This window comes from Coregonus lavaretus (genome assembly GCF_964263955.1).
Source record: "Coregonus lavaretus genome assembly, chromosome: 7".
Taxonomy (NCBI): Eukaryota; Metazoa; Chordata; class Actinopteri; order Salmoniformes; family Salmonidae; genus Coregonus; species Coregonus lavaretus.
The window spans coordinates 56913887-56940745 of NC_139994.1; the positions used below are offsets into that span (position 1 = coordinate 56913887).

General features: G+C 42.8%; 1 protein-coding gene across 1 annotated transcript in view; it reads left to right on the plus strand.

Moving 5' to 3' along the window:
• LOC311131999 (protein phosphatase 3 catalytic subunit alpha) overlaps nucleotides 1–26859 on the plus strand; it is a 143124-nt gene that overhangs the window by 42701 nt on the left and 73564 nt on the right. The window contains exon 2 of the mRNA XM_084165162.1: nucleotides 20583–20783. Coding sequence (XP_084021288.1) covers nucleotides 20583–20783 — 201 coding nt within the window. The remainder of the gene's footprint in view (nucleotides 1–20582; nucleotides 20784–26859) is intronic.

Genomic DNA, 26859 nt, shown 5'->3' on the forward strand with positions numbered 1-26859 from the left:
TACAGATACCATAGATCTCACTATCACTGTGGGTAATACCACACTCGTTAGCTCCTTCCCTCCACTGTAGTTAGACCCATCTTTGTGCACAACAGTCTAAACCACCATAGATATCACACAATGTGGCATGGCACTGTAGGAGTTTTCTCTAGAGTTAAGGCGGCCGCATGCTTCCCAACCGAAACAGTTCGGAACAGTTTGCGCATATATTATGCTGATATTTTGTGACTTTTTTGTTTGTTTTGGTGTTCGGCTAGAGTTTTCTTTGGCTGTTCGGGCAAACAATGTTTTCTCAAGGCCAGCCGAAGTTCAGGGAGCCAAAGTCTACGCCCCTTCGTGACGCGAGTTCTGCTTCTTGTCGATTCAGCCCAAAATTCAGTGTGAATTCAACATGTAGAACGACAACTTCGGGCATCGATTGACCGAGGAGGTACAAAGGTACCTTCACCACTACGATTCTAGCCATGCATTATATAAAGACCAGCGTGTAAATACCAATTCATGGAGGGAGATTGCGGAGACAATGGGGTCCGACCCAACCACTTGTTTGGAAAAGTGTAGTAGGGTTCTCGACTAGTTCGTCAAGGCAAAGAAAATAAACAAGGTCCGCAGTGGAGATGCCGGTGGAAAGGCTACTCCAGAAATGTTGCTGGTGGCTTGTTCGGCACATGAAGCAGGGGAGAACTGAAAGCAACATACCGTCTTCACCAAAGGCTGAGGTATGTTGTTGTATTTTCTATTGTAGGCTACGAAAAGAGTAGCCATGTTTTGCTAACAATAGCTAGGCAGCTAGCGCTAGCTACTTGGCTGGTTAGTGGCTAGCTAGCCTAGCAGCAAGCCAACCAACTAAACTAAAGCTCTATACAACTTTTGATCAAACATAATTTTGTCAGAGACAGAAAATCATAAGCATCCCACATTAGTAACACCAAAGTCAAAGTTTGGTGGCAAGGTCCAGCTAGTCAAAATGTTGCAAACGTTTGAGCAGAGTTGAGTAGCTAGGCCAGGCCAGGCCTACTTAACTCTGCTCAAACATTTTCAACATTAGTCTATTGTAGTCTCTGTTAATGATATTTGATGTTCATTAATGTTTTGGATATGTGTACTAAATAGCCCTCTACTTTTTAATTTTAAGGCACAAACATCAGTGAATGGAGACAGCACCTGGGTTTTGTTCTCTTCGCACCAGCACTGCCTGTTCACCGGCCCCAAGCACTACCTCTGCCCCCAGTTCTGACTGGTCATCGGCCCCCAGCCCATCTCCCACTCTGAGCTGCAGTGCAGAATGAATAACTTTTTCCATGCAGGACCTGGGAAGCTCTATCCTGGGCCCACCTCCAAGACCTATTCCACTGGCTTGGTCCTCAGCGATGCCACAGAGCAGCAGCAGTAGTAGCAGGGCTGTGAGAAGAAGGTAGAAAAGAGCTGCAGCCTCAGCTCTTGACACGTCACTCGCAAAGGCATTACAAATGATTCAACACAGATCTCAAGATCTGGAGAATGTCATGCGCTGAGCTTGTCCCAGAGGTAAATGAATAAAGATGATTTCAGAATCTCCTCCTTTACTCTGATCCCCTTTCCTCTCTTCTGTTGTCCTCCCTCCTCTCCTCACCATGCACACTGCTCTCCAGACACTCCTAATGTCCCCCCCTCCTCTCCTCATCATGCACACTGCTCTCCAGACACTCCTAATTTCCCCCGTTCTTCACAGGGCCCTGGCACTTATAGCTGATTTCATGGATGAACATTCGCCAAAACTCCGGGAGGAATTCGATCACCAGCTGCATGAGTTCGTGCATGACTTCAAGAAGAGGACATGGACCACAGTGAAATTAACATGTTGTGTTGTTTTTCAGACATCTCAGGAGTCAGACACTAGCCACTTTTGTTGTTTACATTTCTGTTCTCAGCAGACACTTTTGTATTGTGGTTTACTTTCAGAGCCCAGAAGAAAGAATAAAGGTTTATTTTTGTGTGCTGAAAAAGCTCTGTTGGCATTTCTTCATTTCCAATATAATGTGTTTCAATGCATTCTATTTGAAGATCAAGTGCTGACAACATACAGAAGAGCTGTGTTCCAAAGTCTTTACAGGCTTTCTTCTACTTGTGGTGTAGTTCAATCTCATCTAAGTTACTGCACACGTCATATAATCAGTTTTCATTTTATTAACAAGATTAAAACTATAAATTTTGTACAAAGTACTTTGGTTCACATTGCACACAAAGAACTGAGTATGTGCGTCCATCAAGGGCTGTGTGTGAGCAGTCCAAAGAAAGGCCTATTCTGCATGATTGTCTGGCCTTGGGTTGTTGTCTTCCTGCCATGGCACAGGTCCGGGTGGGAGAGGAAGAAGTCGTTTAACTTGCAAGCCTTGTCGCCCTGGCATGAGAGGGTCTCCCTGGCTCTTGAGATTGTCGTCCCCTGCCGCAAGCCTCCATGTTGCTAGTTGCAAGAAGGGAGGGGTGTGTCAGCAAAAGCGGGTCGCACGTATCTTGCGTTTGGCTCATGAGCTTCATCCGTGGAGGGCCACACATGCCCTTAGCCTTTTCAGCGGTACACTTGATTGGACGACCAAGAATCCTCATCCTTGCAGCCATGATGCCGAATCCATTATCTGGCTCTCCGACAACAAGAGTGGTAGTAGTTCCAGGTACGTCCAGGTTCATTGAGATGGACACCTGTGAATGAGGTAACAAGAAAATATGTCAGATATATATATATATACAGTGAGGGAAAAAAGTATTTGATCCCCTGCTGATTTTGTACGTTTGCCCACTAACAAAGACATGATCAGTCTATCATTTTAATGGTAGGTTTAAAACGCATGTCAAAAATGTTATAAATTGATTTGCATTTTAATGAGGCAAATAAGTATTTGACCCCTCTACAAACATGACTTAGTACTTGGTGGCAAAACCCTTGTTGGCAATCACAGAGGTCAGATGTTTCTTGTAGTTGGCCACCAGGTTTGCACACATCTCAGGAGGGATTTTGTCCCACTCCTCTTTGCAGATCTTCTCCAAGTCATTAAGGTTTCGAGGCTGACGTTTGGCAACTCGAACCTTCAGCTCCCTCCACAGATTTTCTATGGGATTAAGGTCTGGAGACTGGCTAGGCCACTCCAGGACCTTAATGTGCTTCTTCTTGAGCCACTCCTTTGTTGCCTTGGCCGTGTGTTTTGTGTCATTGTCATGCTGGAATACCCATCCAAGACCCATTTTCAATGCCCTGGCTGAGGGAAGGAGGTTCTCACCCAAGATTTGATGGTACATGGCCCCGTCCATCGTCCCTTTGATGCAGTGAAGTTGTCCTGTCCCCTTAGCAGAAGAACACCCCCAAAGCATAATGTTTCCACCTCCATGTTTGACGGTGGGGATGGTGTTCTTGGGGTCATAGGCAGCATTCCTCCTCCTCCAAACACGGCAAGTTGAGTTGATGCCAAAGAGCTCCATTTTGGTCTCATCTGACCACAACACTTTCACACAGTTCTCCTCTGAATCATTCAGATGTTCATTGGCAAACTTCAGACGGGCATGTTTTTGTGCTTTCTTGAGCAGGGGGACCTTGCGGGCGCTGCAGGATTTCAGTCCTTCACGGCGTAGTGTGTTACCAATTGTTTTCTTGGTGACTATGGTCCCAGCTGCCTTGAGATCATTGACAAGATCCTCCCATGTAGTTCTGGGCTGATTCCTCCCCGTTCTCATGATCATTGCAACTCCACAAGGTGAGATCTTGCATGGAGCCCCAGGCCAAGGGAGATTGACAGTTATTTTGTGTTTCTTCCATTTACGAATAATCGCACCAACTGTTGTCACCACCTCACCAAGCTGCTTGGCGATGGTCTTGTAGCCCATTCCAGCCTTGTGTAGGTCTACAATCTTGTCCCTGACATCCTTGGAGAGCTCTTTGGTCTTGGCCATGGTGGAGAGTTTGGAATCTGATTGATTGCTTCTGTGGACAGGTGTCTTTTTATACAGGTAACAAGCTGAGATTAGGAGCACTCCCTTTAAGAGTGTGCTCCTAATCTCAGCTCGTTACCTGTATAAAAGACCTGGGAGCCAGAATTCTTTCTGATTGAGAGGGGGTCAAATACTTATTTCCCTCATTAAAATGTGAATCAATTTATAACATTTTTGACATGCGTTTTTCTGGATTTTTGTTGTTGTTATTCTGTCTCTCACTGTTCAAATAAACCTACCATTAAAATTATAGACGGATCATTTCTTTGTCAGTGGGCAAATGTACAAAATCAGCAGGGGATCAAATACTTTTTTCCCTCACTGTATTTGGTCAGCAAAAAAAACACCATACCATTTTCCGGTAACCATTTTCCAAAAGCCTTGATAAAATGGCAATTCTCATATAGAGGTGCATACATGTATGCACTAACCAGGGAAATTAGAAACTGAAAAAGTTAAATTGATCCCAAAATTCTATTATCAACATACCTGGATAAGGGCCCATGAGATTCTCATGTAGGGGAAAAGCTGCATCTCCCAGGAAAACATAAGGACTTGGCATTGTGGTACCTGGCAGGACCGGTGGTAAATCGAGGGTCTTCTGCAGCAGTTTGGACCCAAAAGAACTCTCTTGAAACACTCCACCATAGCTCTGTTAGCTGTATGCCCCTACATCCACCATTGTGAACCTGCATCTTCTCTGTCTCCGTATCTCACCTATTATATGTGTTGCTAGGTACAGTTGAAGTCGGAAGTTTACATACACTTAGGTTGGAGTCATTAAAACTAGTTTTTCAACCACTCCACAAATGTCTTGTTAACAAACTATAGCTTTGGCAAGTCTGTTAGAACATCTACTTTGTGCATGACACAAAGAAGCTTCTGATAAGCTAATTGACATCATTTGAGTCAATTGGAGGTGTACCTTTGGATGTATTTCAAGGCCTACCTTCAAACTCAGTGCCTCTTTGCTTGACATCATGGGAAAATCAAAAGAAATCAGCCAAGACTTCAGAAAAAAATAGTAGACCTCCACAAGTCTGGTTCATCCTTGGGAGCAATTTCCAAACGCCTGAAGGTACCACGTTCATCTGTACAAACAATAGTACGCAAGTATAAACACCATGGGACCATGCAGCCGTCTTACCGCTAAGGAAGGAGACGCGTTCTGTCTCCTAGAGATGAACGTACTTTGGTGCGAAAAGTGCAAATCAATCCCAGAACAACAGTAAAGGACCTTGTGAAGATGCTGGAGGAAACCGGTACAAAAGTATCTATATCCACAGTAAAACGAGTCCTATATCGACATAACCTGAAAGGCCGCTCAGCAAGGAAGAAGCTACTGCTCCAAAACCGCCATAAAAAAGCCAGACTACGGTTTGCAACTGCACATGGGGACAAAGATCGTACTTTTTGGAGAAATGTCCTCTGGTCTGATGAAACAAAAATATAACTGTTTGGCCATAATGACCATCGTTATGTTTGGAGGAAAAAGCGGGTGCTTGCAAGCCAAAGAACACCATCCCAACGGTGAAGCACAGGGGTTGCAGCATCATGCTGTGGGGGTGCTTTGCTGCAGGAGGGACTGGTGCACTTCACAAAATCGATGGCATCATGAGGAAGGAAAAGTATGTGGATATATTGAAGCAACATCTCAAGACATCAGTCAGGAAGTTAAAGCTTGGTCGCAAATGGGTCTTCCAAATGGACAATGACCCCAAGCATACTTCCAAAGTTGTGGCAAAATGGCTTAAGGACAACAAAGTCAAGGTATTTGAGTGGCCATCACAAAGCCCTGACCTCAATCCTATAGAAAATGTGTGGGCAGAACTTAAAAAGCGTGTGCAAGCAAGGAGGCTTACAAACCGGACTCCGTTACACCAGCTCCGTCAGGAGGAATGGGCCAGAATTCACCCAACTTATTGTGGGAAGCTTGTGGATGACTAGCCGAAACGTTTGACCCAAGTTAAACAAATTAAAAGCAATGCTACCAAATACTAATTGAGTGTATGTAAACTTCTGACCCACTGGGAATGTGATGAAATAAATAAAAGCTTAAATAAATAATTCTCTCTACTATTATTCTGACATTTCACATTCTTAAAATAAAGTGGTGATCCTAACTGACATAAGACAGCGAATTATTACTAGGATTAAATGTCAGGAATTGTGAAAAACTGAGTTTAAATGTATTTGGCTAAGGTGTATGTAAACGTCCGACTTAAACTGTACATCAAATCTAGTAGATCCCGGGCAATTCGCACAACTTCCATTATCTCCACTTTCCCCCCTATTATTTTGTTGTTGCGTTTTTCAAGCTAACTTATTTTTAGAGAGCATGCGAGCACGGTAGTTTGGTTCGTCTAGCTGACTTCAGCTAGCCGCCAGCCGAACTGAAGCATGCTGACGGCTTTAGGAGGACCTGTAGGAGTCCTGTGTGTGTGAGCTCTCTAAGTACTATAGCCGTAGGTGTCTCCTTCTGAAGCCATTTTTTTGCTTGGGATTGTAAGGTTCTTTATGCATTTTTGTCAAAATTGAGTTATTGGCACAGCCTTGTTCTGTTCAATGTTCTCTACCCATATAGTACTCTAAATATCCCAATTCATGATGTTAAATTCAAAAGACTACTAGATAAAATTGCTGACACCATTCAAACCAATGAGGGATCGGAACATTAAAGCCAATTATCTACGAATTATATTTTTGTAGATAGAACCTTACAGTCCCACGCTCTCGCCATCTCAGTCCAAACCACCATAGATATCACACAATGTGACATGGCACTATAGGATTTCGCTAGAATTAGGAGGACCTAGGAACCCTGTGTGTGTGAGCTCTCTAAGCACTATATCTCATATAAATCATCTCGTTCAAAAGCCCGTTTTTTGCTATGATGGATAAAAGACCAGGCCGAGGCTGTGCTGCTGTGTTTCCGTGGCAACCCCTTTACTCATTTCTTATACATTTTTCTATGATAACACATTTTTTTGTTGCAATGGTGTGTACCATGGGGAGGGTAAAGGGTTTATTCAGTCACCTGACTGTGTACATACCATGGATATTTCTGTGGGTATTAAAATATGATTTTGTTTAATGACTAATAAAAACATCCCATAGGGAAATACCCCAGGGATGGAAAATGATTAAATATTAAGAGAATTGAAATTGTAATACTGTAAATGTGGAATAGTAATATGTGTTCTTTTTCAGAAATGTTTTATCAGAACATTTTATGAACTGGAGTAGAAGTCACTCACCAACTACCTCTACTCCAATTATCTTGTGACCTGAAAACATGAACTACTGAAATATGCTTGTTCTTATAGAGGGGTTTGATTTTGACGGTGCCCATTTGGACACTCTCTTCATCTAGCAGCTCTCCTCTTTACCCTAACTTTTCATTCTCCGTTTCCTCTGGACCAGAGTGCCAGGGGCTCCAACCGTGTGTGACTGTGACTGCCGCCCCTGGGTCCACCACCACACCACATTCAGTTTATATCCCCCTGTCTCTCCATCTTCCTCACTGCTTTTCAAATACAGGCAGCTCAATTCAAGTCTGAGCCTGTGGTACTCAAAGGCACTAGCTTCAAAGCCTTGTTCCGCTAAGGGTCTTGTCCCAAACCAGCTTCCTTCCTACTAACGCATGCTAAAGAGGCTCACGCAAATGTCTAAATGACCGGGGCCGCTGCTTTACTTAGTAGATAGAACAGAAAACTCCTCCAACGCTGACAAGAACACATTTGGTTGCCATGAGCGCCATTGAACTTGTGCTTCATCAAGTTGGCCAGGAGTTTTTCCTAGCCACCGTGCTTCTACACCTGCATTACTAGCTGTTTGGGGTTTTAGGCTGGGTTTCTGTACAGCACTTCGAGATATTAGCTGATGTACGAAGGGCTATATAAAATAAAATTGATTGATTGATTGATCTCCATATTACACAATATAGAAAACCAGAACTGTTTCCTCGTTCCCGGTAGTGTCAGTGGGTTTAAATGGTGTCGGTGTTAGAGTGGATAAAAGATTGTAGGCTACCATGTAGTATTGGCCAGTCTGCAGCTTCATTAGAAAGCTTGTTCAGTCTCAGAAAATGGTGGATCGCAAGCAGCAGATCTTCATACGACTTCCTGAAAGGATGTGTGGTTGATTCAACACCAGACCAGATAACTGGTCAAGAAAACCCTGTGTGGGAACCACAGAGAGAAATGATCATAATTGTTTTATTGAAAGTTGGCCAGTAGAGAGGAGGCTAGAGAAAGGAGTTGGTTACCCAGGCTTACTTAGTCAGAAAGAGGATTTTTGCCGGGATTACTATTCCTTTTTGACTCGGGATTTCTTTGCTTTCCCTAAATGAAGTTGGCAACCATAATCCCAGACTTAAACGTTATTTTAATCCCCTGTCCATATTATAATATTGCAGCGCCTTGCATGCTGCTGCGAGGGGACCGGCGGGTTTTAAATATGGAGGGCTCACCCTCAAATGTATTACGCCTTAATTGTATCTGAAGATTGCATCTCCTAGGCAGAGTGCTGACTTATGAATTATTGATGGGCAGCTTTGTAGCCATTCTAAATGAGAGGTGGATGGGGGGAGACTGAAAGCTGAATTGAGAGGTAGCTCAAATGCAGTTTGAGGTGTTCCGTAGGGAAACCAGGCTCATTTATCCAGCTGTGTCCCAAATGACACCCTACTCCCTTTATGGGCCCTGGTCAAAAGAAATGCACTATATAGGGGATAGGGTGCCATTTGAGACACACCCAGTGGTTAAAGAAGCGCAGCACAGCACACGGCAAGCAATAAATGATCTCCATCGACACACAGATGTTACAAACTTGAGTTATGGGTGAAGTGTTTCAACACAAGTGTCAGAAAGGATAGACTAATATTCATCTTCTTTGGATGTGGCAGACAACATTGTCCAAATTGACTGTATATACTTTTTTTTTGGGGGGGGGGGGGCCAGAAGTTCCAGTTGGTGTTCTAAGTTTGTAATGCCTCTTCTATTATTTTCCGTCTTCCAAATGTTTGAACCCTTTCAATATTCTCTACCAATTACCCAGTAGCATAGTCTTCTCTTCTCCATCTCATTGTGGTTATGTCATTTAATTAGTTAGCACTGACTGAGAATGTTGTTTGGGGAATGAGATGCACCCTCTTTGTATCCTATTCAACACTTGGCAATTCTGCTCCAAATATACTGGAAACTCAACTCTGCTGAGAGCCTTTTATGGGAAGATGTTGAGAGATGGGAATGGTTTTTTGGGTGCTGGTTTGGATGTTCCTCCTTGGTGGTAGTCACACTGAATAGAGGTGACCTTTTCTTTGAGGAAAGGCAGCGCTTTTCTCAGTTATTGAGTCATGTCTTGGTTCATGGCCTCCATATTTTTTTTTTGTCTTTGATGAAAACTGGGAGGTAGGAACCATTCAAACAACAGTTCAGTCATGATTCATAATGGGTTTTAGCTACACATGCACTGAAAAACCACTGCAAAGCTTTGCAGCTTTTACTTTGGTATGTGTGGTGCGGCGTGGGGGAGCAACCACGGGTGCTTGTAGACATTTGTCCACCCACTGTGCGTGTCTCCAAGCACCTTGACCGAAAGCGAAGCTCACCGCCTCCCTGATCAGTAGGCTGTGGAGCTGTCGTGCTGGCTGTGCCCGCAGAGCATGGCCACACCAGCGGGCAGCGGGTCAGTGAGTGAGCACTGGGATGAGTAGTAAAACAAAGGGACTTGCTCTGCCTGATTCCGTGCGGTGACAAGCACAGAGAAAGTTCAGTTCGTTCAGTGAGTCACCAAAGCCATGGCACATTGGCTGTTGTCTGGGATCTTGAAATATCGTCTATGAATGTAATAGAAGATAATGGAAGGTAATCAATATTGCTGTTTTTAGCCGCCATTATCGTTGACTATGTCTCCATCGCTACACTTCTCTCACTTTTCCTCTCTTTCTGGTGGTCATGCAGAGACTGGGGGCAGTGAAAGTGCTGACGTGGTAACTTGTGTAGATGGGTAGTGCCAGCCAAATCCTCTCCCACACTCTCTCTGAGGGTAGTACCCTGTTTGTGCCCTGTCAGCCATTTTCCCAGGTCAAATCCCATAGAGGATTGAAAGGTGCTGCGCTCTGCAAGATTTCATTGCGAAATCCTTTAGATTTAAAGCATTTGTTTTATCAACATTGTTTTCAGAGATTGTTTGTATATTATACCTAACAAAAATATAAATGCAACATGTAAAGTGTTGGTCCCATGTTTCATGAGCTGAAATAAAAGATCCCAGAAATGTTTCATATGCACAAAAAGCATATTTCTCTCAAATTTGTGTTAGTGAGCATTTCTCCTTTGCCAAGATAATCCATCTACGTGACAGGTGTGGCATATCAAGAAGCTGATTAAACAGCATGATCATTACAAAGGTGCACCTTGTGCTGGGGACAATAAAAGGCCACTCTAAAAATGTGCAGTTTTGTTACACAACCCAATGCCACAGATGTCTCAAGTTTTGAGGGACCACGCAATTGGCATGCTGACTACAGGTATGTCCACCAGAGCTGTTGCCAGAGAATTGAATGTTCATTTCTCTACCATAAGTCGCCTCAAACGTAGCTTTAGGGAATTTGGCAGTATATCCAACCGCTCTCACAAATGCAGATCACGTGTAACCACACCAGCCCAGGACCTCCACACCTGCCGGGTCGTCTGAGACCAGCCACCCGGACAGCTGATGAAACTGTGGGTTTGCACAACCGAAAATGGTGTCTCAGGGAAGCTCATCTGCGTGCTCGTCGTCCTCACCAGGGTCTTGACCTGACTGCAGTTCGGCGTCGTAACCGACTTCAGTGGGCAAATGCTCACCTTCGATGGGCACTGGCACGCTGAAGAAGTGTGCTCTTGACAGATGAATCCCGGTTTCAACTGTACCGGGTAGAAGGCAGACTGTGTGTATAGCGTTGTGTGGGGCAGGTGGTTTGTCAACGTTGTGAACAGAGTGTCCCATGGTGGGGTTATAGTATGGGCAGGCATAAGCTACAGACAATGAACACAATTGCATTTTATTGATGGTAATTTGAATGCACAGAGATACCGTGACGAGATCCTGAGGACCATTGTCGTGCCATTCATCCGCCGCCATCACCTCATGTTTCAGCATGATAATGCACAGCCCCATGTCGCAAGGATCTGTACACAATTCCTGGAAGCTGAAAATGTCCCAGTTCTTCCATGGCCTGCATACTCACCAGACATGTCACCAATTGAGCATGTTTGGGATGCTCTGGATCGACGTGTACGACAGCATCTTCTAGTACCCGCCAATATCCAGCAACTTCGCACAGCCATTGAAGAGGAGTAGGACAACATTCCACAGCCCACAATCAACAGCCTGATCAACTCTATGCGAAGGAGATGTGTTGCGCTACATGAGGCAAATGGTGGTCACACCAGATACTGACATGTTTTCTGATCCACAACCATACTTTTTTTAAGGTATCTGTGACCAACAGATGCATATCTGTATTCCCAGTCATGTGAAATCCATAGATTAGGACATAATGAATATACACTATACAGTGAGGGAAAAAAGTATTTGATCCCCTGCTGATGTTGTACGTTTGCCCACTGACAAAGAAATGATCAGTCTATAATTTTAATGGTAGGTTTATTTGAACAGTGAGAGTTAGAATAACAACAAAAAAATCCAGAAAAACGCATTTAATTGATTTGCATTTTAATGAGGGAAATAAGTATTTGACCCCCTCTCAATCAGAAAGATTTCTGGCTCCCAGGTGTCTTTTATGCAGGTAACGAGCTGAGATTAGGAGCACACATAGGAGCTCCTAATCTCAGCTTGTTACCTGTATAAAAGACACCTGTCCACAGAAGCAATCAATCAATCAGATTCCAAACTCTCCACCATGGACAAGACCAAAGAGCTCTCCAAGGATGTCAGGGACAAGATTGTAGATCTACACAAGGCTGGAATGGGCTACAAGACCATCGCCAAGCAGCTTGGTGAGAAGGTGACAACAGTTGGTGCGATTATTCGCAAATGGAAGAAACACAAAATAACTGTCAATCTCCCTCGGCCTTGGGCTCCATGCAAGATCTCACCTCGTGGAGTTGCAATGATCATGAGAACGGTGAGGAATCAGCCCAGAATTACACGGGAGGATCTTGTCAATGATCTCAAGGCAGCTGGGACCATAGTCACCAAGAAAACAATTGGTAACACACTACGCCGTGAAGGACTGAAATCCTGCAGCGCCCGTAATGTCCCCCTGCTCAAGAAAGCACATATAAATGCCCGTCTGAAGTTTGCCAATGAACATCTGAATGATTCAGAGGAGAACTGGGTGAAAGTGTTGTGGTCAGATGAGACCAAAATTGAGCTCTTTGGCATCAACTCAACTCGCCGTGTTTGGAGGAGGAGGAATGCTGCCTATGACCCAAGAACACCATCCCCACCGTCAAACATGGAGGTGGACACATTATGCTTTGGGGGTGTTTTTCTGCTAAGGGGACAGGACAACTTCACCGCATCAAAGGGACGATGGACGGGGCCATGTACCGTCAAATCTTGGGTGAGAACCTCCTTCCCTCAGCCAGGGCATTGAAAATGGGTCGTGGATGGGTATTCCAGCATGACAATGACCCAAAACACACGGCCAAGGCAACAAAGGAGTGGCTCAAGAAGAAGCACATTAAGGTCCTGGAGTGGCCTAGCCAGTCTCCAATCCCATAGAAAATCTGTGGAGGTTGCAACACTCACTACCAAGTTCCAAACTGCCTCTGGAAGCAACATCAGCACAATAACTGTTCGTCGGGAGCATCATGAAATTGGGTTTTCATGGCCGAGCAGCCACACACAAGCCTAAGATCACCAAGCGCAAATGCTAAGTTTCGGCTGGAGTGGTGTTTCGCCATTGGACTCTGGAGCAGTGGAAACGCGTTCTCTGGAGTGATGAATCACGCTTCACCATCTGGCAGTCCGACGGACAAATCTGGGTTTGGCGGTGCCAGGAGAACGCTACCTGCCCAAATGCATAGTGCCTACTGTAAAGTTTGGTGAAGGAATGACGGTCTGGGGCTGTTTTTCATGGTTTGGGCTAGGCCCCTTATTTCCAGTGAAGGGAAATCTTAACACTATAGCATACAATGACATTCTAGACGATTCTGTGCTCCCAACTTTGTGGCAACAGTTTGGGGAAGGCTCTTTCCTGTTTCAGCATGACAGTCCCCCCGTGCACAAAGCGAGGTCCATACAGAAATGGTTTGTCGAGATCGGTGTGGAAGAACTTGACTGGCCTGCACAGAGCCCTGACCTCAACCCCATCAAACACCTTTGTGATGAATTGGAACGCCGACTGCGAGCCAGGCCTAATCGGTCAATATTAGTGCCCAACCTCACTAATGCTCTTGTAGCTGAATGGAAGCAAGTCCCCGCAGCAATGTTCCAACATCTAGTGGAAAGCCTTCTCAGAAGAGTGGAGGCTGTTATAGCAGCAAAGGGGGGACTAACTCCATATTAATGCCCGTGATTTTGGAATGAGATGTTCGACAAGCAGGTGTCCACATACTTTTGTTCATGTAGTGTATTTCAAATGACTGATTTGAAATTGTTGCATTTATATTTTTGTAAATATTACTTTTTAATGTCAGTGGTGTTTACATGGCATGGTTGCGACTATTCACATTGGCTGTCTCATGGCAACACTTTTTTTTTGTCTTTTTCATATAGGCCTAGCCTACGGTGTTTAATTTAGTCATTTTCTTAATCTAAGTCACAAGCTCTATCTGCCCAATATATGATTATTATTATCCATCTCTATTCTGTCTTTGTGCAGCCAATTGTATTTTTGCCAAGTGGTATCTTTATGCTCAGACTGCCTGGGGGCACCTGTGGTGAAGGCTGTGAAGCCACAGTTATGTTGCTTGGTTTGATACCCATAGAAAGAAGCTGCTTCCTGGGCTGGATGCTGGCTGTAATTTGATTGACACCTACAGACAGTCAGGGTTCCCTAGTCGATAACAATGGGAGCGTTCTTTTTTTCCTGACGCTCGCTCATGTTATTTGTGCATGCTGACTTGATATACACACACATGGGTCTTTTTGTACTCATATTTGCCTCTGGAAACTCTAGAAACCCTGCAGCTTATAAAGAAGAAAATAGTTCATGGCCCCTTCCATCACCCATAAAAGGTGAAATAGAAACATGAGTGGTATATGTGATGTGGTTGTATGCTACTGCATTAGCAGGTGTAATGCTGGATGAGAGAAGTGGGTGCCTGTGCAGTGGTTTCAATGGATATTCATATCAGAGCTACAGTACGTGTTGACCGATGCAGTGACATCACGACTCCTTCTGGTATGCTACACAATCTTCCGTAGTGTCCTGTTGATTCCATATCTTTTGAGTTTGAGATAAGGGCATAACCTATTGCCTACTGAATACAGCTTTCAGTCAGATGTAGAGAGAGAGAGAGAGAGAGAGAGAGAGAGAGAGAGAGAGACCATGTTCAGTAGGACATAACATTGTTATTGGACAGGTTCAGATATTTGAGTTTAATGGGGAAGAACAGTTTTTTTTCTCACATTGCGTGTCTAGTACTGAGCATGAACGCTGCACTTAACGTTGCTCGTTAATCATTTCAAGTACTGACATAAACCACTTTATTTTTGAAAAAGGAACATTTACTGCATGGACTGATCATAATGCTAAAAAGCATTCTTTGTACATACAATATATAATCTACTGTTACGCCGCAATAATTTGTTTGTTACGTCCATTATTGTCTTCTATAGATTAAAAACAGTTTAGTCTGCCTCCCATATGAATGACATGCTCTATAGTAGTTGCTTTGGGAGCAAATGGTCCTCACGGGTCTCTCCTATGGGGCCCGTACTGAGCTGTTGCTGAGCTTCTGGGAAAATTAATCGAGGTAAGATCTGGCCCTGTGGGAAATCAATTTGTTGTTGTTATGATTGAGTCCCACTACATTATGTTCATCAAGACTCCCCCCCCCCCCCCCCCCCCCCCCCCCAAAAATAATATGTATGTTGTATGTCTCAGTGTGTGCACTGAAACGTGGTGCACTTGGGCCATATTTACTGAATCATGGAGGCTACATGCATAGAGATCATTTAATTCACATTCTCTATGTAATTCTATGGCTACATATGCATCAATTTATATAGTATAGGGGTTCTGGAGAAGAAAGCTATTGGACCAGTTAGAGATGTTGAGATATTCTAGAAACAACCATATATCCAGCATCTTGTAATTGGAGCATACACCGCTAAAAGGGGCAATCAGTAGTTGCTACATCCATTTTTGGACTTATAAATTAATTATATGTACTAGGCTTGGGCGGTGTCCAGATTGTCATACCTTCATACTGACCTTGTGCCATACCGGGATATTCGACACTGAACACAAGGGGCAGTGTTTTCAAACCCCACTGATACGCTGTAATCCAAAGGTTAGCAATGCTAACAAGTACATGTCAAATCCCATAGAGAATGCTAACTAAATGCTAACTAGCGCATTGCGAACATTTTGGACAGTTTCTGACCTAAACTAAACAACTATACAAGTAACAAAAAAATGCTACTCACAGTTTGCTGCACGCACAAAACAAATATTAGCCAGCAAGGCTCCTGATCCAGGAGGGGATTCTCTGCTGTCACCAAGTGAATGCTTGATTTTGGAAGAAGCTAACCACTTAGCTAGATAGTTAACTAGCTACTAATTTAGCAAACCAAATGCACAACTGCAGAGCATTTAGCACATTTTAGAAAGTTAACTTAATAGTTATAAGATATCTAGCTCGCAAACATGTAGTTGTGAATTCCATACTATAATTAGATCACCTGGCGCATACTGCACAACAGTGAGTGACTCACAAGGCTACCGGTCTATTGTCATTGTGTGCTTGTAAACAAACACCATGTGAAGCGTGACTGGGGACTATTTTACATTTAAATTGTTTTGTCATTTAGCAGACGCTCTTATCCAGAGCGACTTACAGTTAGTGAGTGCATACATTATATTTTTTTCATACTGGCCCCCCGTGGGAATCGAACCCACAACCCTGCCGTTGCAAACGCCATGCTCTACCAACTGAGCTACATCCCTACTACTGTAAGCTTCATAATAATGTGACCGGTGAAATGAAGAATGCATTGTTCTTTATCTCTTAACGTATTGCACAAGTTGACTGCAGGTATTTACTTAAAAAGTAGCTACAAATATTCAAATGTATTTAAAAAATGCAAATAAATTGTTTCAACGGTATTGACGGTATTGTAAAAACCATCCCGTGGCTTTTTCCAAATAACCCGGTATATACGGAATACAGCCAAGCCTAATATGTACCCATTGATTTTTGAAGTACTGTATATAACTTATAAATGCCTCATGAGCTAAGTTCAACTGCTGTACCCCATCAGATCCCAAAATATAAACGTGTTTTACTCCAATGTTTGTAAACAAAGTAAATGTAAACAAACACTATATAGCCTCAAAACATGGTTAAAACTATAATGTTGATATCATGGACGGTCAGTCCTTGCATCCATAGCTCTGTCTATGAATTTGAGAGTGGTTTCATTTCTCCAGCCAACACTTTGTTATTGTTTCTACTGCTGATTGTCGCTTTAATAGCCAGTTGGAGAGCAGTACTTTAGTTCGTTAAGGTAGTGAAAGTAGCAGAGAGGCAATGTAGTGAAAGTATCCTAGAGGTAATGTAGTGAAAGTAGAAGAGAGGTACTGCAGTGAAAGTAGCAAAGATATACTGCAGTGGAAGTAGCAGAGAGGTAATGTGCTGTAGTGAAAGTAGCAGAGAGGTAATGTGCTGTAGTGAAAGTAGCAGAGAGGTAATGTCGTCTGACTAATGTCATTATAGAGCTCTAGACAAGATTCTTGCAGCAGTGATTTCTTAATTGGTCAATTACGCTTGTGTGCTGCCATATAATAATGCATTGCAGTTTCAATGTGCTGAAATCTGTCTGGTATCCTTTGCATGACTTCAGACTATTGAGATGCACCCCAAGTGTCATGCTTGGTCATATATCACAATTTATCCACCAGTGATCCACCAGTCTTCCATCCTGTCTTCTGATTAATCATTATTCTGCAACGTCATTATACTCCTACCTTAGAGCTGAAGTGACTGTTACACAATGTGAAAAGTGCCGACCCGCAGTGTAACCAACATGGTTTCCTGTAATCAGCCTTTTGAATGATACTTTTAATCTGTGGAAAGGAATTAGTTACTGTTCCCTGGAGTGCCTCAAATAATGCATGAGGGGGAGATAGATAATGCATTCAAAATACATGAGGGGGTGTCGTTTGAATAATACATAGTATTAATTTGCTATGCAAGCGGGAGATGGATAGCGTTTCTATCTAATGGTGGAAATGTCTCTTAAGCGTGCCTGTTGGTTTCCTGAGTTGAAACTGTTATTGAGCTTTTTACCAATTTAAGCACCTACTTTTTCACTGATTGCCAAAAGCCATTTTCTACTCCCACAGTCCCACTGCATTGTGATGGGAGATATAAATCAGGAGAAAAGAGAGTCATAGCTCTTAAAGTTAGGTAAATGAGATCTGAGATTATTGTCTTGAAAGCTGACTGCTCGTAAACAGGATATTGAATCCTGGGGTTGGTCTATTTTACTTAAGCGTGAGGGTTAAAAAAGGCCGGGGCAAGACAAGTTTGGTGGGGTGGTTGTTGCTGGAGAGATGAGATGTGATCCTTGATGTTCCTTTACTGAATGAATGAATAACTGTACCTAATTACTGTACCTCATGTACAATATCAAATTATCAGTTTTCAGTTAAATTCTCCTTTAAGTCGTGGTGTAAGGGCATGTTCAGACTTCACATAAATGCAGACCAATTTCGCTCCTTCTAGACTGTAGCTGGCGGAGCAGCAATCGCCTGGTGACATGGCAGGGGGCTGAGTAATGATGAAATGAATGAAAGCTATCAGCTAATGGAGCCCAATTTTGAGTCATACTGAGAAATCAACCAGGCAACCATGCAAGCAGGCAACCAGGCAGGCAACCAGGCGGGCGGATAAGCAGGCAACCAGGCAGGCAGGCTCGACCAACTCAGTCTGCTGCACTCACACAGTTCTGAAGTGCTGGAACAAAGGAGCCTGTGCCATTCCGAATGACAGTCTTCGAAATTGAAATATGCCCTAATTAATTGGATTTTGAAGAACTTCCGAATCAACTATTGAGGATGAATTAGAGTGGATTAAGAAAGGACATGATTGATCATTAGAAATGGGCAATACATAAAATACATAAAAGTATATAAAAAGCGTTTAGGCCAACATTAATCACGGTAGCCAACGTGTATTTGCGTAGATATTTGGAATTGCTGTGGCTTTAAAACAGCTAATATACTTTTGCCATCTTTGTATTGCAAACATTGACAATCCAACTAACCTACACCTTCTCAAATGACATTAACAACACAGATATCCCAACTAGTAGTAATGATGGGGGGGATCGATACAGTTACATATCGCAATATTATTTTTGGACAATATTATATCGATATTTGACCTAAAGTATCGATTTGGATTTAAAAGAAAATATATATATACACATTTTAATTTATTTTTTGCTAGGTAGCGTGAGCTAGCTAGTCAGCTGTACCTACACCAAAACGTAGGTATTTCTCCTCCTATAGCTTGGCCTTAATCTTATTTGTTAATAGTGAGCCAACCTGTTTCTCATGCTCTCTTGTCTCTCTGCAGCAGACATATGGTGAGCAATATGTTTGGAACATCAAATCGCAGTATCGAATCGCAAGGTGGGAAAATCTGCCGTTTTGCCCTTGAGCAAGGCAGTTAACCCCCAACAACTACTGCTCCCAGGGTGCCGATTTAACCCAACCCCTCTGATTCAGAGGGGTTGCGTTAAATTCAGAAGACACATTTGGGTTGAATGCATTCAGTTGTGCAACTGACTAGGTATCCCCTTTCCCCTTAGTCTCTGCTAACTCTCTTCTATTCACTCATATCCATAACACATTGTTCAACAGCCTGCTAAGCATCTGGACATCAGCAACCTGAGAGCTTCACTTGCAGCCAGGATTATCCAACAATACTGAATGTCCTTTACTTCATCCTACTATAGGCATGGAATTAAATACTAGGAGCACTTGATTTAGCTCACTCAGCATTGCCAGGTATGTAACAGAGTTTTCCTGTTTGGAACCCTTCCATTGGCCCTTAAGTGCAAGCTCTGCTTACATTTTGTGCATATTCACACTTTGGGGGGAAAAAAGCATGTTGGTGTAGTCAAATTAATGTAGCGATATCCTGACATAAGTGTAACTTTGTAAAGCTGTTTACAAGGGAGCATTGATTTTAAAGCATTGGACTGGTGTAAGTATTGGCTGGGAAGTATTCAAGTGCACACTTCAGGAGAAGGGTTGAGAACCTGGACGCTGCCCAAGAGATCTGTGCAGTTTTAGGTAGCACAACTGGTATATAGAATTAAGCCCCATAATTAATGACATTTTTCAATTTTTTCATTCATTACAGTGTGACATAGAGGTGCGCTAGAGGTGTGATTACAGATGATGTCACCTTAGGGAAATCATTGCCCCGTCTGTGAGATCCCCCCCCCTCCACTGTAATGGCTACAGGCACAGCACATTACCCTCTAGTTAGAAGTGATGCTTCTCTGGGATGTTAGTTAACATGATTTCCTATTTTATGATGGTGTGAAAATGCTGAGTTAGTGAATCCACTTCATATTTTCTGCATCTTTGGTGGCTAATTTGCAATGAACTATTAGGGTGGTGTACTTACTTTGTACTGTACAGCTGTTAGCCCATGTCATTACAAATTCCACCAAAATGTGTTTTCATAGAATTCCTTGTTTCTGCTTTCCTCAAATGAATTGTATTGTTGTGGGTGACTGTAATTAGTAAGTTATCAAGATGCTACCCATAAATCCAGGAAAGTGAGCTTTTGATAGGATTATGTGTAGGCATCAGTCAGCAGCAACATACAATAACTGCTAGGTAGAGGCTACCAAATGTTGATTAATTTTGTCATTTCAAAGTCCTAATTAGTGTATGTTACACCGGCAGTTGGTTTTCAGTTTGATAATTGCTGAAAGCGCACTTTTACATTATTTTGAAGGGAGGCATTTTGCTGTCTTAAGTTATTTTCCTCTTGATATCAAAGTTTGTTTACTATTTTAATAAATCGTAAATAGATTTATTCACACATTTAGTTTGAAGCACAAATGTTTTGTTGCATGTGATGAGAGGTGTTATGTTTCCCTTGACATCTGCCCAGATATGTGACAAACATCTTTCTTCCAAAAGAGATTTCTTTGCACAAAATGTCATGAAAATACACTAATTTCAAAGGCATTTTTGTTCTATTTTCACACAGAATTAATCTAAAACACAGGAGGACTTCACCTTATTTAGTGATACAACTGTACCTGTGACTTATTTGACTCAATCCTCTTGGCCCCTTTTGGGATCATAGGGTGTCCACCATTGCAATTGTCCTCACTCTTTTCTGTACAAGGGCTTTTGTATCTGTGGGTTTGTTGTAACTAACTGTCCAACTCTTTTTTTACTCCTCCAGCTGTCCCGTTCCCACCAAGTCACCGGCTCACAGCCAAGGAGGTGTTTGACAGTGATGGGAAGCCCAAAGTGGACGTGCTCAAAGGCCACCTGACCAAGGAGGGCCGTGTGGAGGAGAGCGTAGCCCTCAGGCTCATCGGAGAGGGAGCGGCCATCTTGAGGGCTGAGAAGAACCTGCTGGACATAGAGGCACCCGTGACAGGTTAGTGAGTAAAACGCACACATGGACATAGACGCGCGCTCGCACACACACACACACACACACACACACACACACACACACACACACACACACACACACACACACACACACACACACACACACACACACACACACACACACACACACACCACACCTACTGCCTGCTCAGATCTTATTCTAAAAAATATTACATTTTCTTCATAACGCATTTGTGTACTTTACACAGTTTTCTTACATTTTACTTTTGAGTCATTTAGCAGACGCTCTTATCCAGAGTGACTTACAGTTAGTGAGTGCATACATTTTTTCATACTGGCCCCCCGTGGGAATCGAACCCACAACCCTGGCGTTGCAAGCGCCATGCTCTACCAACTGAGCTACACGGGACCATCAAATCGCAGTACGAATTCCAATCTGTTATGGCTAACGTTAGCTAGGTTATCTAGGTGGCTCCTGAGTGGCGCAGTGGTCTAAGGCACTGCATCGCAGTGCTAACTGTGCCACTAGAGATCCTGGTTCGAATCCAGGCTCTGTCGCAGCCGGCCGCGACCGGGAGACTCATGGGCGGCGCACAATTGGCCCAGCGTTGTCCAGGGTAGGGGAGGGAATGGCCGGCAGGGATGTAGCTCAGTTGATAGAGCATGGCGTTTGCAACGCCAGGGTTGTGGGTTCGATTCCCACGGGGGGCCAGTATAAAAAAATAAAATAATGCATTCACTAACTGTAAGTCGCTCTGGATAAGAGCGTCTGCTAAATGACTAAAATGTAAATGTAAAATGTTAGGGGCGTTAAGGTTAGGGTTAGGGGTTAAGGTTAGGTAACATGCTAGCTAAGTATTTAAAGGGTTAAGGTTAGTGTTAGTGTTAGCTAACATGCTAGCTAAGTAGTTAAAAAGTAATAAGTAGTTGCTAAAATGATAAAGATATCCATGATGAGATTCGAACACGCAACGTTTGGGTTGCTAGACCTTCGCGTTATATGCCCACCTATCCTCCCCAACCAACCTCCCTCCTATTGTTTCTGTCTTAAGTAACCTCATTCTTGATCTGTGATTGAAATGCACTGTATACAATTACTTTTTCGTGTGCCTGCAATAAGTAATTTGTGTCTATTTCACAATAATCTGTGATACTGGGTTGTGTGGTCGCTGAATTTGACAGTACCCAAAGTCATACTGTGATGTTACAGTATCATGGGAAAAATAACTGTGTAGCCTAAAACCTGTAATGCGGGTTTGATTGGATGTTAGCCCTCCCTCCCTCTCTCTGGGGAGCCCTCACCCAACCTTCTACCTTCTCCCACTTCCCCTGAGTATGTGAGATACCGCCAGGCTTTCAGGGACGTACGTGGGCTCTGCTGCCAAACATCAGAACGCTAAAACAAGCACAGGGCCAAGAGTCAATTAAACTCGTTCACACGGTCTGACCAACCAAGGCGGCACTATGTGTTCAAATGCCATTCTGGTACAAACAGACTTGAAAAGGTAAATTACTCTGTCACACACGATCAACATTTTGGACCTCTTGAAACTGGGGTTTCATAAAGCATATTGTGTGAGCCATTGAAATGTATTGAAACCTTCAATATGATTCCTAAACATTTGTTAGGAGATACACAAAACCTTGATTTTTAAGTTGGTTAGTTTTGTTGAATCATTAGTCATTTTAATATGAACAGTCATTTTTGGGTGATTTCTGACGCTTTGATAAGAACTGCTGAGGAGATGTGCTGGTCCATATGTATAGATGCAAACCTACTGTTCTCTTTCTCTCCCTTCAGTCATGTTTCTCAGTCATACCCCAATTAGACTTCCTAATGTGCTTCTTTGATGTTGGTTTAATAAGAGGCAGAGGGCCAGTCCTAGGAACTAATGGCAATAGAGCACTTCCAGGAAGAATCCAAAGATAAATGGCCTCCATCCATCTCCTTTATATGTTTTGTTTTAGACTCTATTGTGCTAACCTCGTACAACCATCTGGAAGTCTCGCGAGCTTACATTCTGTTTCGCTACACGGATTCAGCGGTAATCAGTCTGGTACTTACAAGGCTACTATTGTGCAGCCTTCAAGGAAACACATCATCAGATATTCTCTATCTCTCTAGTGTCCACACCAGAAGCCAAGTCATTATTCTGCCGTTTGACCCTGGCTAATGCAAATGTGACTGACTGGGTTTGAATCTGGGACTCCTGTGCCCAGCAAAGATGTGTTAGCCCATTGAGCTAAAGCTTAGGCATTAGCTTTGGATACGGCTGACGGGCTGGTACACGCCCTCCCAGCAAACCGGCACATTCCCAGAACATAAGCTAGGGTTTTTATATAACATTAGGATAATAACATTCCAAAGACATTCACTAAAATATTGTGCACAACATCTGTAACAACCACCACAGAACATTCCCCAAACGTTTACATTAGGTTTCCAGGTAATGTAATACAACATGTTTTTAGACCATACTGCCGCAACAGAATGTGAGAGCAACGTTCTGAGAACGTTCTTGCAACATCAGGCAAATGTTTTATACATTGTATAATCATCAGCACAACTGGACAGTTTTGTGTTATGAGAACATTTGCTGCAACCTAACAAATGTTCTTGGAACTTTCACAGAATAAATTCTGGTTGCTTGGATGACACTAAAACCCATGATATTATGGGACATTCACATCGACAGGGCTGTAGTGGAGCGGGTCGAGAGCTTCAAGTTCCTCAGTGTTCACATCACTAAGGACCTATCATGGTCCAAACACACCAACACAGTCGTGAAGAGGGCACGACAACGCCTCTTCCCCCTCAGGAGGCTTTGAAAAGATTTGGCATGGGCTCCCAGATCCTCAAAAAGTTCTACAGCTGCACCATTGAGAGCATCTTGACTGGCTTCATTACCGCTTAGTATGGAAACTACTTGGCATCCAATCGCAATGCGCTATGGAGGATAGTGCGTACGGCCCAGTATATCACTGGGGCTGAGCTCCCTGCCATCCTGGCCAAAGACTCCAGCCACCCAAGTCATAGACTGTTCCCTCTGCTACCACACGGCAATCGGTACCGAACCGCCAAGTCTGGTACCAAAAGACTCCTGAACAGCTTCTACCCCCAACCATAAGACTGCTGAACAGTTAATCAAATGGCTACCCTGACTATTTGCATTGACCTCCTTTTTATGCACCGACTCTCTTGCACCGGCTCTATGCACACTCACTGGACTCTACCCACACACACACACATACTACACTGACTCTCCAACATATACACACACACACACACACACACACTCACACATAGACACACTTTCACTCTTCACATATGCTGCTGCTACTCTGATTATTATCTATCCTGATTGTCTAGTCACTTTTACCCCTACCTACCTGTACATATTATCTCAACTACCTCGTACCCCTGCACATTGACTCGGTACTTGTTACTATTTTATATTTCATTTAGCTAATTTTCTTACTTTTTAACTGTGTATTGTTGGGAAAGGGCTCGTAAGTAAGCATTTCACGGTAAAGTCTACAACTGTTGTATTTGGCGCATGTGACAAATTACATTTATTTATTTTGACTCAAACTCTTGCATATGACAAACCCATGATATTATGCGAATCAACCAATGGGCTTAAGGTGATGATGGAAGATGGCAGGGTACCTACAGATGTAGGATTTTAATTTGATCACTGTTTTGTTGCTGAGAATTTTCCTGCACAGCAGGAAGTGCAAACATGTAGTGTATTGGAGGTTTAAAATTTTTTCTAAAGTTTGTAATTTCCAGTTAAAATTGTCAGACTTGATTTTCCTTAATGAAAAATGTTTCAACCCCTATAAAAAATTTCCATTCATTATAATCCACATAATAATTCACATTTCCTGTTGCTGTAGGATTATTTTCCTGCTGTAACAAACTGCCTAAAATTAAGATCCTACATCTGTAGATGCTGTGCTGCTGTCCCTCTATTTGTGGCTGAGTGTTGCACAATGTGTTGTAAATGATGTCTCCACTGTCTCTGCCACGATTGCAAATCATAGCGCCATGCGAGATTTTCACTTATTAGATAATAAGGGAGCGAAGGGCAGTGGTTGCTATGTGTTAGGTGTTGTGTTATAACAAAATGGTGTCTGTTTTAGTGTACATCTCATTAAAGTGGAACCAACAGTGTTTTAACTACTTTGTGGATATGAAACGAACAAACAATCATAATATGAGTCAAAAATTTAAAATTCCCAGTTTATACTTCAAAACCAACTTAATAAGAGGTTTTGAAAATAGGTTATATTTTACTCAAAATTCCATGACGTACAGTAAGGCATTGTTGGCAGAATAGATGGATGCAGTTCAATGCATTATTTAATATAATTCACCAAAACATTTCTTGGTAGTCCAAAAATATTGCTGTTAGGTTGTAAATCACAGCTGACCTGGTACATTGTTTGCTGCCACAACCCATTCGGGATGCCCCGTTTCAGTTTCAATTACTCAATATTTTGAACAAAAACAGATGACTATAACTAAGGCTGGGAATGTCAGTACAATCAAACTAGCAAGGGCAATGATCACAAGTCAATCATAACGTGGCTAATGGGCTAGCGCACATGTGTCAAACACAAGGCCCGTGGGCTGAATAGGACACACAAGCGAGTATGAATGAGTCAACAGTTGAGTCAGCTACTTTAATGAAGTACAGCCAGATGCGCTCACATCGTTTAATTCAATTCAATTGCGCTTCTTTCATGTGTCCCATTTACAGCGGAGAGAAAGTGTACAGACACATGCCACAGTCCTCGCTAGGCTACTAAAATGTTGCAGTCTGGCTTCGGTTTTTAAAGCTTGACAATTAATAACCAAAAAACAAAACCTGCAACAAAACACCATGTAAAACAGAAACAGCATTTGAGCAGTAGCCTAGGTTGGCTACTCAACTACAATACATTTTGAGTGCACCATACAGCAATGCTGCATTCAACTGCACCGGTGATCCATAACCAGTGAAATAACACATATGGAATCATGTAGTAACCAAAAAAGTGTTAAACAAATCAAAATATATTTTATATTTGAGATTCTTCAAATAGCCACCCTTTGCATTGATGACAGATTTGCACACTCTTGGCATTCTCTCAACCAGCTTCATGAGGTAGTCACCTGGAATGCATTTCAATTAACAGGTGTGCCTAATTTGTGGAATGTATTTCCTTCTTAATGCGTTTGAGACAATCAGTTGTGTTGTAACAAGGTAGGGGGGGTATACAGAAGATAGCCCTATTTGGTAAAAAACCAAGCCCATATTCTGGCAAGAACAGCTTTTTATTTTTTTATTTTATTTCACCTTTATTTAACCAGGTAAACCAGTTGAGAACAAGTTCTCATTTACAACTGCGACCTGGCCAAGATAAAGCAAAGCAGTGCGATAAAAACAACAACACAGAGTTACATATGGGGTAAAACAAAACAAAGTCAAAAATACAACAGAAATACATATATATACAGTGTGTGCAAATGTAGCAAGTTATGGAGGTAAGGCAATAAATAGGCTATAGTGCAAAATAATTACAATTAGTATTAACACTGGAATGATAGATGTGCAAGAGATGATGTGCAAATAGAGATACTGGGGTACAAATGAGCAAAATAAATAACAATATAGGGATGAGGTAGTTGGGCGGGCTAATTTCAGATGGGCTGTGTACAGGTGCAGTGATCGGTAAGGTGCTCTGACAACTGATGCTTAAAGTTAGTGAGGGAGATAAGTGTCTCCAGCTTCAGAGATTTTTGCAATTTGTTCCAGTCATTGGCAGCAGAGAACTGGAAGGAATTGCGGCCAAAGGAGGTGTTGGCTTTGGGGATGACTAGTGAGATATACCTGCTGGAGCGCAGACTACGGGTGGGTGTTGCTATGGTGACCAATGAGCTAAGATAAGGCGGGGATTTGCCTAGCAGTGATTTATAGATGGCCTGGAGCCAGTGGGTTTGGCGACGAATATGTAGTGAGGACCAGCCAACAAGAGCGTACAGGTCACAGTGGTGGGTATTATATGGGGCTTTGGAGACAAAACGGATGGCACTGTGATAGACTACATCC